Raw genomic sequence first — 14,989 nt, forward strand, 5'->3', positions numbered from 1 at the left:
AATCGTTAAATCTCATTATATTCTGAGATTTCTTTTTATAATTCTTAACATCTCTCATGTCTATTTTTGACTTGTATCACATTATCCAGGTATTTGAGGTCAAACCTTGTTTCAACGTCTTCTGTAATGGCTTTCCGTACCTGTTTCTTTCCTGCATGTTCCATATTGCTACAATCTGTTTCAAGCATTCAGAACCAAATCATTCTAAAGTTGTGTAACCTGACAGAGACAAGACTGAAGACAGGGAGAATAATTAGGAGTCTTAAAACCAAGCATGTTATCTTTAGACATTTGTGTCTAGTACCTTAACTATGTTTAATCTTATTTACTTAATCTTACTGCTAATCAGCTTTTGACTGCTAGTTAGTTTAATCTCCTGATTTTTTTTCCCCATCAAAATTACTAGGCATTTTTTATTGTAAATTAACTTTAATTAGAGGGACTTGATTGTCCCAATATCTATCCTAATAAAGAGGTTGGCAGAAAAACCCCAGAGACTAGTTTATGTGTATAAAGAGAAATTTTATCTATAGGCCTTGTCCTTGTAGATGTATCATCTTGCTGAATTTTAAATCAGCCTATGTGTAATCACTTATCGTTCAATACATATTTATTTGGTATCTACATATATATTTTGGGTTAATGTGAGTCATTTTCAGGTGTTAGTTTCTGGATGTCAGTGACCATTTCTTTCTTTTTTTCTATCCCTCTATCTATCTGTCTGTCCGTCTGTCCATCTGTCCATCCATCTATTCAGCCATTGATTCATTCATTCATTCATTCTCAGCTTGTTTTCCCTAGTCAGAGACTATTTCTTTTTAAACCTCATTTAATATATAGAAGGATGATTTACTAAATATTTCACAGTTCTTAAGTTACAGCAGTCAAAAGAATGGGACTCATTATGAATTTATTAACTGGGGATATATAACTTCTTAAATAAGTTTTTAGTAAAAGGTTTAAAACACATTTTATTTTTATTTTTATTTTTATTTTTCTGAGACAGAGTCTTGTTTGTTGCCCAGTCTGGTGTGCAGTGGTGCCATCTCAGCTCACTGCAACCTCTGCCTCCTGGGTTCAAGCAATTCTAGTGCCTCAACTTCCCAAGTAGCTGGGACTACAGGCGCACACCACCATGCCTGGCTTTTTTGTGTGTTTTTAGTAGAGACGGGCTTTCACCATGTTGGCCAGGCTGGTCTCAAACTCCTGACCTCAAGTGATCCCCCTGCGTTGGCCTCCCACAGTGCTGGGATTACAGGTGTGAGCCACCATGCCTGGCCAAAACACACATTTTTAAAAAGTGTTTTCAAACTATGCAGAAGTATTTAAAATATAAAATGGAAGTGTTCTCTATTTCTGTGTTCCCCATAGGGAATTGGGTATAATATGAGGTAGGGCTATTCTTAGAGGTAGAGGTTAACCTACCTAGATGTTGAACATCTTTTCATGTGCTTATTGGCCATTCATATGTTTGGGTTTTGGTTTTTGTTTGTTTTCAGTTAAGTATCTGTAGAAATATTTTGTCTGTTTTTTAAAAAGCAAATTGGGTGTCTTATTAAGGTATAAAACTTAACAGACCAAAGTGGTATATGAGCTATATGCTTTGTAAATTTTGTTATCTAAGCTTGCTTTTCACTATGTATGTTTAATGTATGTATGTATGTATTTTAATAGATACTGTCTTAGGTGTGGTTTCCTAGGAGACCCTAAGATAAGGATTTTTTTATTGTTGTTGTTTTATTTCAATTTTTAGCTTCAGGGGGGTACACAAGGATATATTGTGTGATGCTGAGGTTTGGAGTATGATTGAACCCATCACCCAGGCAGTGAGATAGTGCCCAATAGGTAGTTCTTCAGCCTTCTCTCACCTCTTTCCCTCCTGCCTGTTGTCCCCAGTGTTTTTTGTTTCCATCTTTATGTCCATGTGTACCCAATGTTTGGCTCCCACTTATAAGTGAGAACATGTAGTCTTTGGTTTTCCGTTTCTGTGTTAATTCGCTTAGAATAATGGCTTCCAGCTGCATCTGTGCTGCTGCAAAGGACATGATTTTGTTCTTTTTTATGTCTGTATAGTATTCCATGGTGTATATGTACCACATTTTCTTTATCCAGTTCACCATTGACAGGCACCTAATTGATTTCCTGTCTTTGCTGTTGTGAGTAGTGCTACAGTGAACATACAATTACATGTGTCTTTTTGGTGGAACAATTTATATTCCTTTGGGTATTTACCTAGTAACAGGATTGGTGGGTCGAATGGCAATTCTCTTTTTAGTTCTTTGAGAAATCTCCAATTGCTTTCCACAGTGGCTGAACTAATTTACATTCCCACCAACAGTATGTAAGCATTCGCTTTTCTTTGCAGCCTTGCCAACATTTGTTATTTTTTTCTGTTTTTAATAATAGCCATTCTAACTAATGTCAGCTGGTATCACACTGTGATTTTTATTTGCATTTCTCTGATGATTAGTGATGTTGAGCATTTTTTCATATGTTTATTGGCTGCTTGTATGTCTTCTTTTGAGAAGTATCTGTTCATGTTCCCTTGCCCACTTTTTAGTGGAGTTATTTGTTTTTTGCTTAAGTTCCTTATAGATTCCGGATAGTAGACCTTTGTTGGATGCATACTTTGTGAATATCTTATATTCTGTAGGTTGTCTGTTTACTCTGTTGATAGTTTTTTTTGTTGGGCAGAAGCTCTTTGCTTTATTTATTTATTTATTTATTTATTTTTGAGACGGAGTTTTGCTCTTGTTGCCCAGACTGGGGTGCAATGTCACGATCTTGGCTCACCACAACCTCCGCCTCCTGGGTTGAAGTGATTCTCCTGCCTCAGCCTCCCGAGTAGCTGGGATTACAAGCATGCACCATCATGCCCAACTAATTTTGTATTTTTAGTAGAGACGGAGTTTCTCCATGTTAGTCAGGCTGCTCTCGAACTCCTGACCTCAGGTGATCCACCCGCCTTGGCCTCAAAGTGTTGGGAATACAGGTGTGAGCCACTGTGCTTGGCCAACTCTTTGTTTTAATTAAGTCCCACTTGTCAGTTTTTGTGTTTTTTTGCAATCACTTTTGAGTACTTAGTCATAAATTATTTACCAAGACCAGTGTCCAGCATGGTGTTTCTTTGAATGTAGCTTTTGTTTATTTCTTTGAAAGAAAAGAAAAATGTAAGCAGAATAATATTTCCTAGGTTTCCTTCTAGGATTTTTGTAGCTTGAGGTCTTATATTTAAGTCTTTAATCTGTCTTCAGTTGTTTTATATATATGGTGGTAGGTAAGGGTCCAGTTTTATTCTTTTGCATATGGTTAGCCAGTTATCCTGGCACCATTTGTCAAAGAACACTTGGTTGTAGGTGTATGGCTTTATTTTTGGGTTTATTATTTTGTTCCATTTATCTCTGTGTCTCTTTTTTATCACTACCATGCTGTTTTGATTACTGTAGCCTTTTAGTATAGTTTGAAGTCAAGTAATGTGATGTCTCTGGCTTCTTTCTTTTTGCTTAGAATTGCTTTGGCTATTTGGACTCTTTTTTGGTTCCATATGAATTTTAGAATAATTTTTTCCTTTTTTTTGGAGACAGAATTTCGCTCTTGTTGCCCAGACTGGAACACAATGGCATGATCTTGGCTCACTGCAGCCTTTGCCTCCGGGGTTCAAGCAATTCTCCCGCCTCAACCTTCTGGGTAGCTGGGATTACAGGCATGCGCCACCATACCTGGCTAAGTTTTGTATTATTAATAGATACAGGGTTTCACCATGTGGCCAGGCTGCTCTCACACTCCTGACCTCAGGTGATCCACCTGTCTCAGCCTCCCAAAGTGCTGGGATTACAGATGTGAGCCACAGTGCCCGGCCTAGAATAGTTTTTTTCTAATTCTGTGAAATGATGTTGGTAGTCTGATAGGAATAGCATTGAACTGTAGGTTGCTTTGGGCAGTATAGACATTTTAACAATATTGGTTTTTCCAACCCATGAGCATGGAATGTTTGTCCATTTGTCATCTGTGATTGATTGATTGATTGATTGATTGATTTTTGAGATGGAGTCTTACTCTGTCACCCAGGCTGGAGTGCAATGTCATGGTCTCGGCTCACTACAACCTCTGCCGCCCGAGTTCAAGCGATTCTCCTGCCTCAGCCTCCAGAGTAGCTAGGACTACAGGCGCATGCCACCACACCTAGCTAATTTTTGTATTTTTAGTAAAGATGGGGTTTCACCATGTTGGCCAGGCTGGTCTTGAAATCCTGACCTCATGATCTGCCTGCCTCGGCCTCCCAAAGTTCTGGGATTACAGGCGTGAGCCACAGCGTCCGGCCATCTTCTGTGATTTCTTTCAGCAGTGCTTTGTAGTTGTTGTAGAGCCCTTTCACCTCCTTGGTTAGATGTATTCCTAGGCATTTTACATTTTCTTGTGGCTGTTGTAAATGGGATTGTGTTGATAGTGTTGTTTGTTTTCTTTATCCTTACTCATTTTTTATTTAATCAATTATTGTGAGAGGAATGTTGAAATCTGCAACTGTAATTGTAGACTTCAGGCTCTCAGCTTGAACATTATTGGTATATATGAATACTACTGATTTTTGTACATTGATTTTGTATCCTGAAACTTGACTGAAGTTGTTTATCAGTTCTAAGAGCCTTTTGGCTGAATCTTTAGGGTTTTCTAGGCATTGAATCGTATTATCAGTGAAGAGAGATTATTTGACTTTTTCTTTTCCTGAATGGATGCCTTTTATTTTTTTTTTTTTCTTGCCTGATTGCTCTGGCTAGGACTTCCCCAGTACTATGTTGAATAGGAGTAGTGAGAGTGGGCATCCTTGTCTTGTTTGTGTTCTTAAAGGAAATGCTCTCAGCTTTTGCTTGTTCAGTATGTTGGTGTGGGTTTGTCATAAATGGCTCTTATTGTTCTGAAGTATGTTCCCTCAATGCCTAGTTTATTGAGGATTTTCATCATGAAGGGATGTTGGATTTTACTGAAAGTTTTTTTCTGTGTTTATTGAAATGATCTTTTTTTTTTGTTTTTAATTTTGTTTATATGATGAATCACATTTATTTATTTGCATATGTTGAATCAGCCTTCCATCCCAGGCAGAAAGCTTGCTTGATTGTGGTGAATTAATTTTTTGATGTGCTGCTAGATTTGGTTTGCTCGTATTTTGTTGAGGATTTTAGCGTCCATGTTTATCAGGATATTGGCCCATAGTTTTGTTTTTTTGTTATGTCTCTGTCAGATTTGGGTATCAGGATGATGCCATTTTTGTAGAATTAGTTGGGGAGGAGTCCTTCCTCCTCGATTTTTTGTTGTTGTTGTTGGGGGGAATAGTTTCAGTAGGATTGGTACTGGCTTTTTGCACATCTGGTAGGATTCAGCTGTGAATCTATCTGGTCCAGAGCTTTTTTTGGTTGTTGGTTTTTTATTACTGATTCAGTTTCAGAACTCATTATTCATCTGTTCAGGGTTTCAGTTTTTCCTGATTCAATCATGGGAGGTTGTACGTTTTCAGGAATTTATCCATTGCCACTAGATTTTCTAGTTTGTGTGCTTGGAAGTGTTCGTAATAATAGTCTCTGAGGAATCTCCTGAACCTGGGAGACGGAGGTTACAGTGAGCCTAGATTGTGCGCCATTGCACTCCAGCCTGGGGGACAAGAGCAAAACTCCGTCCCTGCCCCCTCCCCCCCCAAAAAATAATAGTCTGTGAGAATCTGTTGTATTTCTCTGAGATTGGTTGTAATGTCACCTTTGTCATTTCTGTATTACTTTTAACCTGGCTGTCTTTATTTTTAAAGTGGATTTCTTATTGGCAGCATATAGTTGGGGCTTGCCTTTTTTTTTTGTTCTCACCTAATCTGACCTCAGTGCCCCATCTCATTTCAACATCAAGCTATTTAAAATGCTTTATCCCTCAGTTTTCAGCACTTTTACTCTTCCTCTGCTATTTGCTCTTAGCTTACTTTCTTCATGACATTTTACTTCTTTATATTCACTTTGAATGTCTACTGTCCCTCTTAGCACAACTATACATAGTTGTAGATTATTAGGTATCTGTTAATGTTATATTTTTATTTTTAGGTGACTTTTTTTGGTTAAATCTTCTTCCCTGGATTATTTTCTCTTTGTCAAGGATGTGGTTGGGCGTGGTGGCTCATCCCTGTAATCCCAGCACTTTGGGAGGCCGAGGTGGGTGGATCACTTGAGATCAGGAGTTCGAGACCAGCCTGGCCAACATGGCAAAACCCTGTCTCTACTAAAAATACAAAAATTAGCTGAGTGTGATGGTGGATGCCTGTAATCCCTGCTACTCAGGAGGCTGAGGCAGGAGAATTGCTTGAACTCAGGAGGTGGTGGCTGCAGTTAGCTGAGATTGTGCAACCAGCCTGGGTGACAGAGTAAGACTCTGTGTCAAAAAAAAAAAAAAAAAAAAAAACCTGAACATTTGTTTTGTAATTTGCCACAAGAATTCTAACACAGTATCCTTAATACAATGTATGGGTACTAAATTGTCATCTGATGGAATACTATCTCACCTAATTGTCTTCACAGCTTCTTTAAGGTGTTTAATTCCTCTTTGAAATGGTACTTTATGGTAGTTTTGAGGATACACTGGTAAATTTCCCAGTGATGCTTGAAAGTTTTATTTCCAGAGTTCAGCTACCAGGTTATATGGCTTTATCCAGTTCCATTTTATCCAGGTAGGTCACAGGTGGGTTAAGATGTTCCTCATTATCAGATTCTTAATCAAGGTCAGCAGATCCTTAATGATCCGAAGGTGTTGGCCCACTTCATTCTGTCTTGAAACTACCTGCGTCTAATTACTGGCCTCACCCAAGGTGGGTGAACTGGGAGTGTAAGTTGTATGACTGAAGAATCAATGCTGAATAGGCCAGTGGCTAATAAGTATCGTTGATTAGATTATCTCATGTCTGAAAATCTGAAGTGTTTACTATTAAATCTGTGGGCCAGGATTACACGCTTGTAATCCCAGCACTTTGGGAGGCTGAGGTGGACAGATTGCTTGAGCCCAGCAGTTGGAGACCAGCATGGGCAACATGGCAAACCCCATCTCTCCAGAAAATGCAAACAACAACAAAAAAAATCAGCCAGGTATGGTAGTATGCTTCTGTAGTCCCAGCTACTTAGGAGGTTGAGTCTTTAGTCTTCCTAAGTTGGCATGAAAAAAAATCAAGTCATGAAGTATTCCTTCTAATATAATCTTCCTAGAACACATCATTTGAGCAATATTATTGTTGTAGGACTTTTTTCTTAGGTCAGCTAAAGACACACAACCACAAAAAATTATGCTTGCAGACAATTTGAAGGGTGAGGAAGGACAGGGTTTATCGGGTGAAAAGGAAAAACTCAGCAAAGCGAGAGAGGTTCCTATTAACAGGCCCACATCTCACAGATTGAATCCCCAGGTTACCACACCAGATCATGAGAGGCCAGGCTCCTTTTCCCTGCAAACAGCACGAACTTCCTGAGGCTCTACCCCATTTTCCCAGCGCACAGGCTGGTCGGAGTTTCTCTGGGGAACCCTGTATCTCTATAGGGTTCATGATGATGTGTCTGTTACTTTTCTCATTAATTCGACCTTAGTAACTGTTGAAATTCTTTTTACATATCTAAAGTTAATACACTATCTTGATTTATCTTGGTGCTTCCTTTTCATCTCCCTTGTCTCTAGATTTTGGAGTGCCCCAAGAATCAGTCCTTGGACCTCTCCACTTTTCTCTTCCATTCTCTAGGACAGGAATCTCATCCAGTCCCATGGCATTAAATACCATCTGTGTGATGATGGCTTCCAAATCCATCTGTGGTCAAGACCTGTCCCTTGACCTCTAGGCTTATATATCCAATTGCTTACTTGACATGTGTAGTAGGTATCCTTAACTTGATATGTGTCTAACTGCGCTTCTGATGGTCCTCCACAAACCAGCTTCTCCTGCAGCCTGCTCTCTCAGTTAATGCTAGTTCTGTTCTTCTAGCTGCTTGGGCCAAAACCTTGGTACCACTCTTGACTCCTCTCTCTATCTCATACCCAATATCTGGTCTGTTAGCAAATCTTGTTAGCTTTATCTCTAAAATGTATCCAGATGTGACTACTTATCACCATTCCCTCTGCCACTATCCTAGTCCAAATCACCATTCTTGCCTGTTTTGTTGAAATAACTTCCTAACTGGTCTCCCAGCTGCTTCCTTTGCTTTGCTGCAGTCTGTTTGTAGCATAGCAGCCAGAGTAACCATGTTAATACTTCCCTTGGTTCTTGTAATTTTTCTGTTGAAAATCCTCAAACAGGCTGGGCACGGTGGCTCACGCCTGTAATCCCAGCACTTTGGGAGGCAGAGGCAGGTGGATCATGAAGTCAGGAGATCAAGACCATCCTGGCTAACACGGTGAAACTCCGTCTCTACTAAAAATACAAAAAAAGGCTGGGTGCGGTGGCTCAAGCCTGTAATCCCAGCACTTTGGGAGGCCGAGACGGGCGGATCACGAGGTCAGGAGATCGAGACCATCCTGGCTAACACGGTGAAACCCCGTCTCTACTAAAAAATACAAAAAAACTAGCCGGGCGTGGTGGCGGGAGCCTGTAGTCCCAGCTACTCGGGAGGCTGAGGCAGGAGAATGGTGTAAACCTGGGAGACGGAGCTTGCAGTGAGCTGAGATCCGGCCACTGCACTCCAGCCTGGGCAACACAGCGAGACTCCGTCTCAAAAAAAAAAAAAAAAAATACAAAAAAAATTAGCCAGGCATGGTTTCGGGCGCCTGTAGTCCCAGCCACTCAGGAGGCTGAGGCAGGAGAATGGCATGAACTCGGGAGGCAGAGCTTGCAGTGAGCTGAGATTGCGCCACTGCACGGCAGTCTGGGTGACAGAGCAAGACTCCGTCTCCAAAAAAAAAAAAAAGGAAATCCTCAAACAGCTTCCTGTCTCACTCAGAAATACTCTTGGCCTACAACTACCTACATGCTTTGGTCCTGCATTACCTTTCTACTCTCATGCACTACTGTCTTTTCCTTGTTCATGTATTCTGGCTAGATGGCCTCTTTTTTGCTTTTGAACATGCCCTTCCTTCCACCTCAGGGCCTTTATACTTGCTGTTTGTCTGCATAGGACACACTTTCTCGCAGTATCAGTAAAGGTAGCTCTCTTACTTCTTTCAGGGTTTTACTCAATGAAGCCTTCCCTGACCAGTTTATTTATCTTATTTTGCTATCTCCTGTATTGGAAAGTCGGATTTTTATCTTGTTTTGTGTACTACAGAATGATTAGGATCTACACATAGTAGGTGCTCACATATTTTAAAATGGATAAATGATTCTGATTCTCATAATACCTGTTTTTTTTTTTTTTTTTTTTTTTTGAGACAGGGTGTTGCCCTGTCACCCGGACTGGAATGCAGTGTGGCCTGATCTCAGTGTACTACGACCTCCACTTCCCGGGTTCAAGAGATTCTCCTGCCTCAGCCTCCTGAGTAGCTGGGACTACAGATGCATACCACCATGCCTGGCTACTTTTTAAATTTTTTGTAGAGATGGGGTTTCGCTATGTTGCCCAGGCTGGTCTCGAACTCCTGGACTCAACTGATCTGCCCACCTTGACCTACCAGAGTGCTGGAATTACAGGAATGAGCCACTGTGCCCGGTCCCCACAATTTTTAAAAATTAGTTGGGCATGGTGGTGTATGCCTGTAGTCCTACCTACTGAGAAGACTGAGGTGGGAGGATCACTTGAGCCCAGGAGTTTGAGGGTGCAATGAGCTATGATTGTTTCATTACACTCCATCCTGGGTGTCAGAGCAAGACCCTGACTCTAAGAAAGAAAGGAGGAGAGAAAAAGAGAGGGGGTGTGGGGAGGGAGAGAGGCAGACGGGCATGAAGGAAGGAGAAAATAATTCTAAATTTCTGAAATATGGGGCAATCTTACAAACGCATGAATAATAGTACTACTTTATTTAAGAAACGACTTTAATATTTTCCCATGGAGACAACAAAAATTAGCTACTTCCATCAGTAGGAAACAGATTTGATTACCTAGCTTAGTATGAACCAGGAGGTAAAGTTTTCTGGGTTAAGAGCTGTGGACCAGTGTTCCAGATGTCACCGAGTCATTGTGTAATTTAAGAAGTGTAACAATATAACTTGGTTTGCCAGGAGCAATCTCAATTTAACTTGTGTATTAATTATTAATAGTGCCTGCAAGGTTTCCAGTCTGGATGATAGAATAAGGTCATCCTAAAATTAAGGTGCTTGCTTTTGGCTAGTGATTGTAGTGTACACTAAAATTCATGCATGATAAGAAATCTGTAAATGCCTTTTGACATTTGTTGAGCACATTTTAGAACTTGACTTTGTTCAGTTTAGGGCTATCAGAGTCTCAAACATTTTCAGTTTTGAGTAGTAAATACAATTGAACAGCGTATGCTGAATGACATTTTTAATAGATGGTTCTTAGCATTTTGAAGGTCTCAGACTTCATTGAGAGCTGATAAAAGTTTTCAGTCCACTGCCCAGAAAAACACATATTCACTATTTTTACAAATAATTTCAAGAGGTTATTGACTTCCCACACCCCTTCTAGAACCGCTCACTATTCCCGATGACCATTCTCCTTGCTTTGAGAGAATGCCTTTCAGAGATGCTATTGCACTAGTACAACCTTGATTATCTGGTATGTCAATGGAACCTTTTAGAAAAAAAGCAGAATTTTCTCTATGCCAACATAAGTACATGTAGACATGTTTATGCAAATGGTATGTTACTGTGTGTATTTTTTGACAACTTACTGTTCCATGTTGATATATACAGATGTAATTCATTCTTTTCAATTCAGTTCCTGTATTTTGCAAATTTTCCAAAAAAAAAAAAAAAATAAGTGTGTCAGGAAGTTGCCTTTATGAAACCTGAAGCAAAAAAATGCTTTAGCTATCTTAATCACAACAACTAAAGATCATAGGGTACATGTCTTACCATTTATAGTGTAAAACTGAATTTCCACATTAGCAAAAAATTGAAAACAAAAATTAACTTGTGACCAACTTGCCAAAATCTGACCAGAAGGAAATTTTTGAAGATAACTCATCACAAAAGCACATGTACTCTATGCAGGAATTTTTCTTAAATCCGTGAAGAAAATAAGGAAATACAGAGGAGCAAAACAAAAAATTCTCCATGGTGAAATCACTCAAAAACTATCACTGCTAACAATGCATTTCATTTCTTTATATCTATACGTAAGTTTCGTTAGTTTGCTTATTTTTATATGGTTATAATCATACTGTGTATGTAAATTTGCTCCTGTGTTCTTCCTGAATATTTTAACTACTTTTTCTATATTCCTTTGGGACAAGTGCTAGAAGAGGAATTACTAGGTCAAAAGTTATGAATATTTTTTGATACATCTTATCATATTGCTTTTAAAAAGTATTTTGAAATAAAAGTTTATACTTTTAACCAGTCGGGTCTGATGGTGCTAATTTCACCACACCTGGGCTTGGATTGGTCATTATGATTTTTAACATGTTTGTGATCTCAAAAACAAGTAAAAGGTTCCTCACTGTTCTGATTTGCAATTTCTCCATTTTTCATGACATCATACATTTTTCCACAAACATATTACTAGTTATATCTTATTTTATATTAAAACATGATTTTGCATTTTAAAGACCTCCATTTAGAGGAAAATAGCCCCTTGTAAATAAAACTTTAACAGAACACATTCGTGTTCACAATGTGATGTTTCTTTTATGTTTTAGAAGCCTAAATCTCACCAGATGTGATATTGCTTTACTACTAAGACAAAAAAAATTAGTTTTTAATTCAAAATCAGTCATCTAAGTTACCATGTTGTGATTATCCTCAAGATATGAAAGAAAACTATTTCAAATGCTTAATATAATTAATAGTCAACAACTTAGCCACATGTGGTGGTGTGCCTGTAGTCCCAGCTACTAGGCAGGGTAAGGTAGGAGGAGCCCTTGTGCCAGGAGTTTGAGGCTGTAGTACCCTATTGTTGAACTTATGAATAACCTCTGCACTTCAGCCTGGGCAATAAAGCAAGACCCAGACTCCAGAAAAGAAAAAAAAAATGATTACGTATAAAAAGGAGAACAAATTTTCACAATGGGAGAATGTGGCTTATTATTAAGAAATGCCTGATACATAGTTTCATTGATTTTTAAAAAATAGTTCCAATAGCAAAATAATCATAGAAGTTAGATTTTTATCAGGAATGATTTTTATTAAAATCATCTTATTCCAAGTATTTTCTTCTTTTCAAGGTATCACAGACGTCGTAAGAATCTGAATCCTCCAAAAGACAGATGATGCTGAGGTTCCTGGGGGAATCAAAGAGAAATGTGCCTCATTTGCCATTTGAGAAAATGTAGTCTGGTGTATTCACTAATATACAGTAAAGTAATAATGATAAAATATCTTTTCATATATTAGAATGTGTACTTATATATAAAGTAATTCTGGATTTGACATTCTTATTTAGAGAAACCTATTTTCTTTTTTTCTTTTTTGATTTTAGTCTTTCATTTATGTACGGTCTCCAATTTAGGACTTTTCCATAGTGCCAAAGCCATACGTATTCAGTAGAATATCAATAAATTACATCAGAAATTCAACACTTTACTATAAAACGGGCTTTGTGTTAGATAATTTTGCTCAACTGTAGGCTACTGTAAATGTTCTGAGCATATTTAAGACAGGCTAGCATTTTCAGTTTACAAGATTTTCAACTGATAGTAGGTTTATTGGGATGTAACCCTACCATAAGTTGAGAAACATCTCTTTTTGGGTGTCTACTGTGATTTAAGTATTTTTAATCATCAGCAAAACATTGTTAGTAGTGTAAATACGATTAATAAAAAGGTGCATAGCTTTCATGAAGGAGATTTTTAAATTGCTTTTGAGAATAAACTCATACGGTCTACCAAGAAAATAAATGTTGTAATGTTTCAGTTGTCTTCTAGGAAACAATTAAATTAGTGATATTTTAATCAGGTTTTACTATCTGCTAGGCCCCTTCCATCCATTCTTATTAAATTCTCAAAATAATCCTTTGAAGGAGTATAATTACATTTTACAGTGACTTGAACCCTACCAAAAAAGTGGGAGAGCCAGGAGCCAAACTATCAGGCTCCAAAGCTTTTTTTCAGTGCATCACAATGACAAAGGGGTGGTTTTCTTTCACCCAAGAATTTGCTTTCCTAGAAATTTTTCTAGATAGAATATTATGTAATTTGTTTTGAGGATTTTTTTTCCTGGCTGTCTTAAAGATTATGCTAGCTTTAGAACACATGCGAACAGCTGCAGCTCTGTGATTAAAACGTTAAGGTCACTAGACTGGTGTTATGAGAATGTTAATAGGTAATTCTGCTGCCTCTATTAGCTTATATGTGATCCTTAATAGCATTGCTTCCCCTTCAGTTTCTATTTAGGAAGTGAAGAATCTTTTAATAAGGCAGAAAGCTTGCTTTATTTAAATTTGTACTGTAGAATGTTTGTGATACAGTATTTGTAAAATTGATGTGAAAAATGATTTCTCAAAATCTATTGTTTGATCTAGTTCTTTTAATAAAGGAACTCTAGTTGAAGTTTCAAGTGGCCAGTGAAGTGTGAGGAATAGTGACTAGGAGAGAGTAAAGGAAATAATAATGTTGACCCTCTGTTACCCAAAGGAAATATTTTTAAGTGGTTTACTTTTTCCGTTAATGTAAATTTCATTTGGAAAGATTAGAAAAACAAGTTTGATTGAACTTGATAAATCAGAAATATTTACCAGCTTTGTCGATGGTGTATTCTTGAAAAATGTTTGGTTTTCTTTCAGATTGACTTATATCCAGAATCCTACAAATTTTTAGCTATGTTATAAATGTACAAAGAAGTGAAAAACAAATCAAAATATAATGATGAAGATTTTCTTCTCTTCCAAGTAGAAAGCTCTACTAAATTAGGGATTTACCCAAGACGTCTAAATCCACATACTTATGTGTCAATGCTTTGGAGAATTAACTTTGACTTTATTGTACTGGAAGTATAGATTAACACTGTGCTTTCTGGGATTTTGCTTTTCATGGTTTGCTGATTTTTAATTTTGCTAAATAAGCACATATTCCATCACCAGCATCACTTGCCCTCTGTTCCTCCCCCGCCCCCCAGGGATAAGAACCTGTTATCCACTATCACTAACATTTTATGAAAGATCTACTTATTTCTGTTTTGCAGACATTTTAAAATTCGTAAAATGGGATGCTTCTTTAAATTAAATACATTTAGCTTCATGAAAAACGCAGTGCACAGTTATTGTTCAAGCATTATTGGAAACCACCAGAGGGCACTCTCATCCAGGGCTTCATTTGAACATCTCACCCAAAAGTGACTTTTAAAAGCACTTAATTAGCAGAGAATTTGGATGTTCATTAGTTGAGAATGACTAGTAGAATAAATGGTAATAGTGAAATTAAGTGCTGGAATATTCTGAGTAGGCCAGTAGCAAAAACTGATTTTTTTTTTTTTTAAAGAGAAGATCTTGCTGTGTGGTCCAGGATGGAGTGCAGTGGCACAATCACATTGCAGTGCAACCTCAATATCATGGGCTCAAGCAATCCTCCCACCGCAGCCTCCCGAGCTGCTGGCACTACACATGTGTGCTGCCACGCCTGGCTAATTGTTTTAATTTTTTTATAGAGATGGGGTTTTGCCATGTTGCCCAGGCTGGTCTTGAACTCCTGGCTCAAAGCAATCCACCTGCCTTGGCCTCCAAAAGTGTGGGATACAGGTGTGAGCCACTGTGCCCAGCCTTATTATTTTTTTAAGATAATATTAACATTTTGTATACCTTCTTTCTTTGTATTTCTCTGCATAAATATATTTCAAAAATAAAAATAGAGCTCATAATATATGCCGTTTTGGAATGCTTTTTTCACTTAATAGGAATTTTTTCCATAAGTACTCTGATTTAATGGGTTCATATTCTTC

General features: G+C 38.0%; 1 protein-coding gene across 1 annotated transcript in view; it reads left to right on the forward strand.

The window, feature by feature from the left end:
• MRPL42 (mitochondrial ribosomal protein L42) overlaps positions 1-13,792 on the forward strand; it is a 33,869-nt gene extending 20,077 nt beyond the window's left edge. Inside the window, exon 6 of the mRNA XM_023224747.1 lies at positions 12,283-13,792. Coding sequence (XP_023080515.1) covers positions 12,283-12,328 — 46 coding nt within the window. The 3' untranslated portion in view covers positions 12,329-13,792. The remainder of the gene's footprint in view (positions 1-12,282) is intronic.
• Positions 13,793-14,989: the final 1,197 nt, after the last annotated feature.

This window comes from Piliocolobus tephrosceles, chromosome 10 (genome assembly GCF_002776525.5).
Source record: "Piliocolobus tephrosceles isolate RC106 chromosome 10, ASM277652v3, whole genome shotgun sequence".
NCBI classification, from domain to species: domain Eukaryota; kingdom Metazoa; phylum Chordata; class Mammalia; order Primates; family Cercopithecidae; genus Piliocolobus; species Piliocolobus tephrosceles.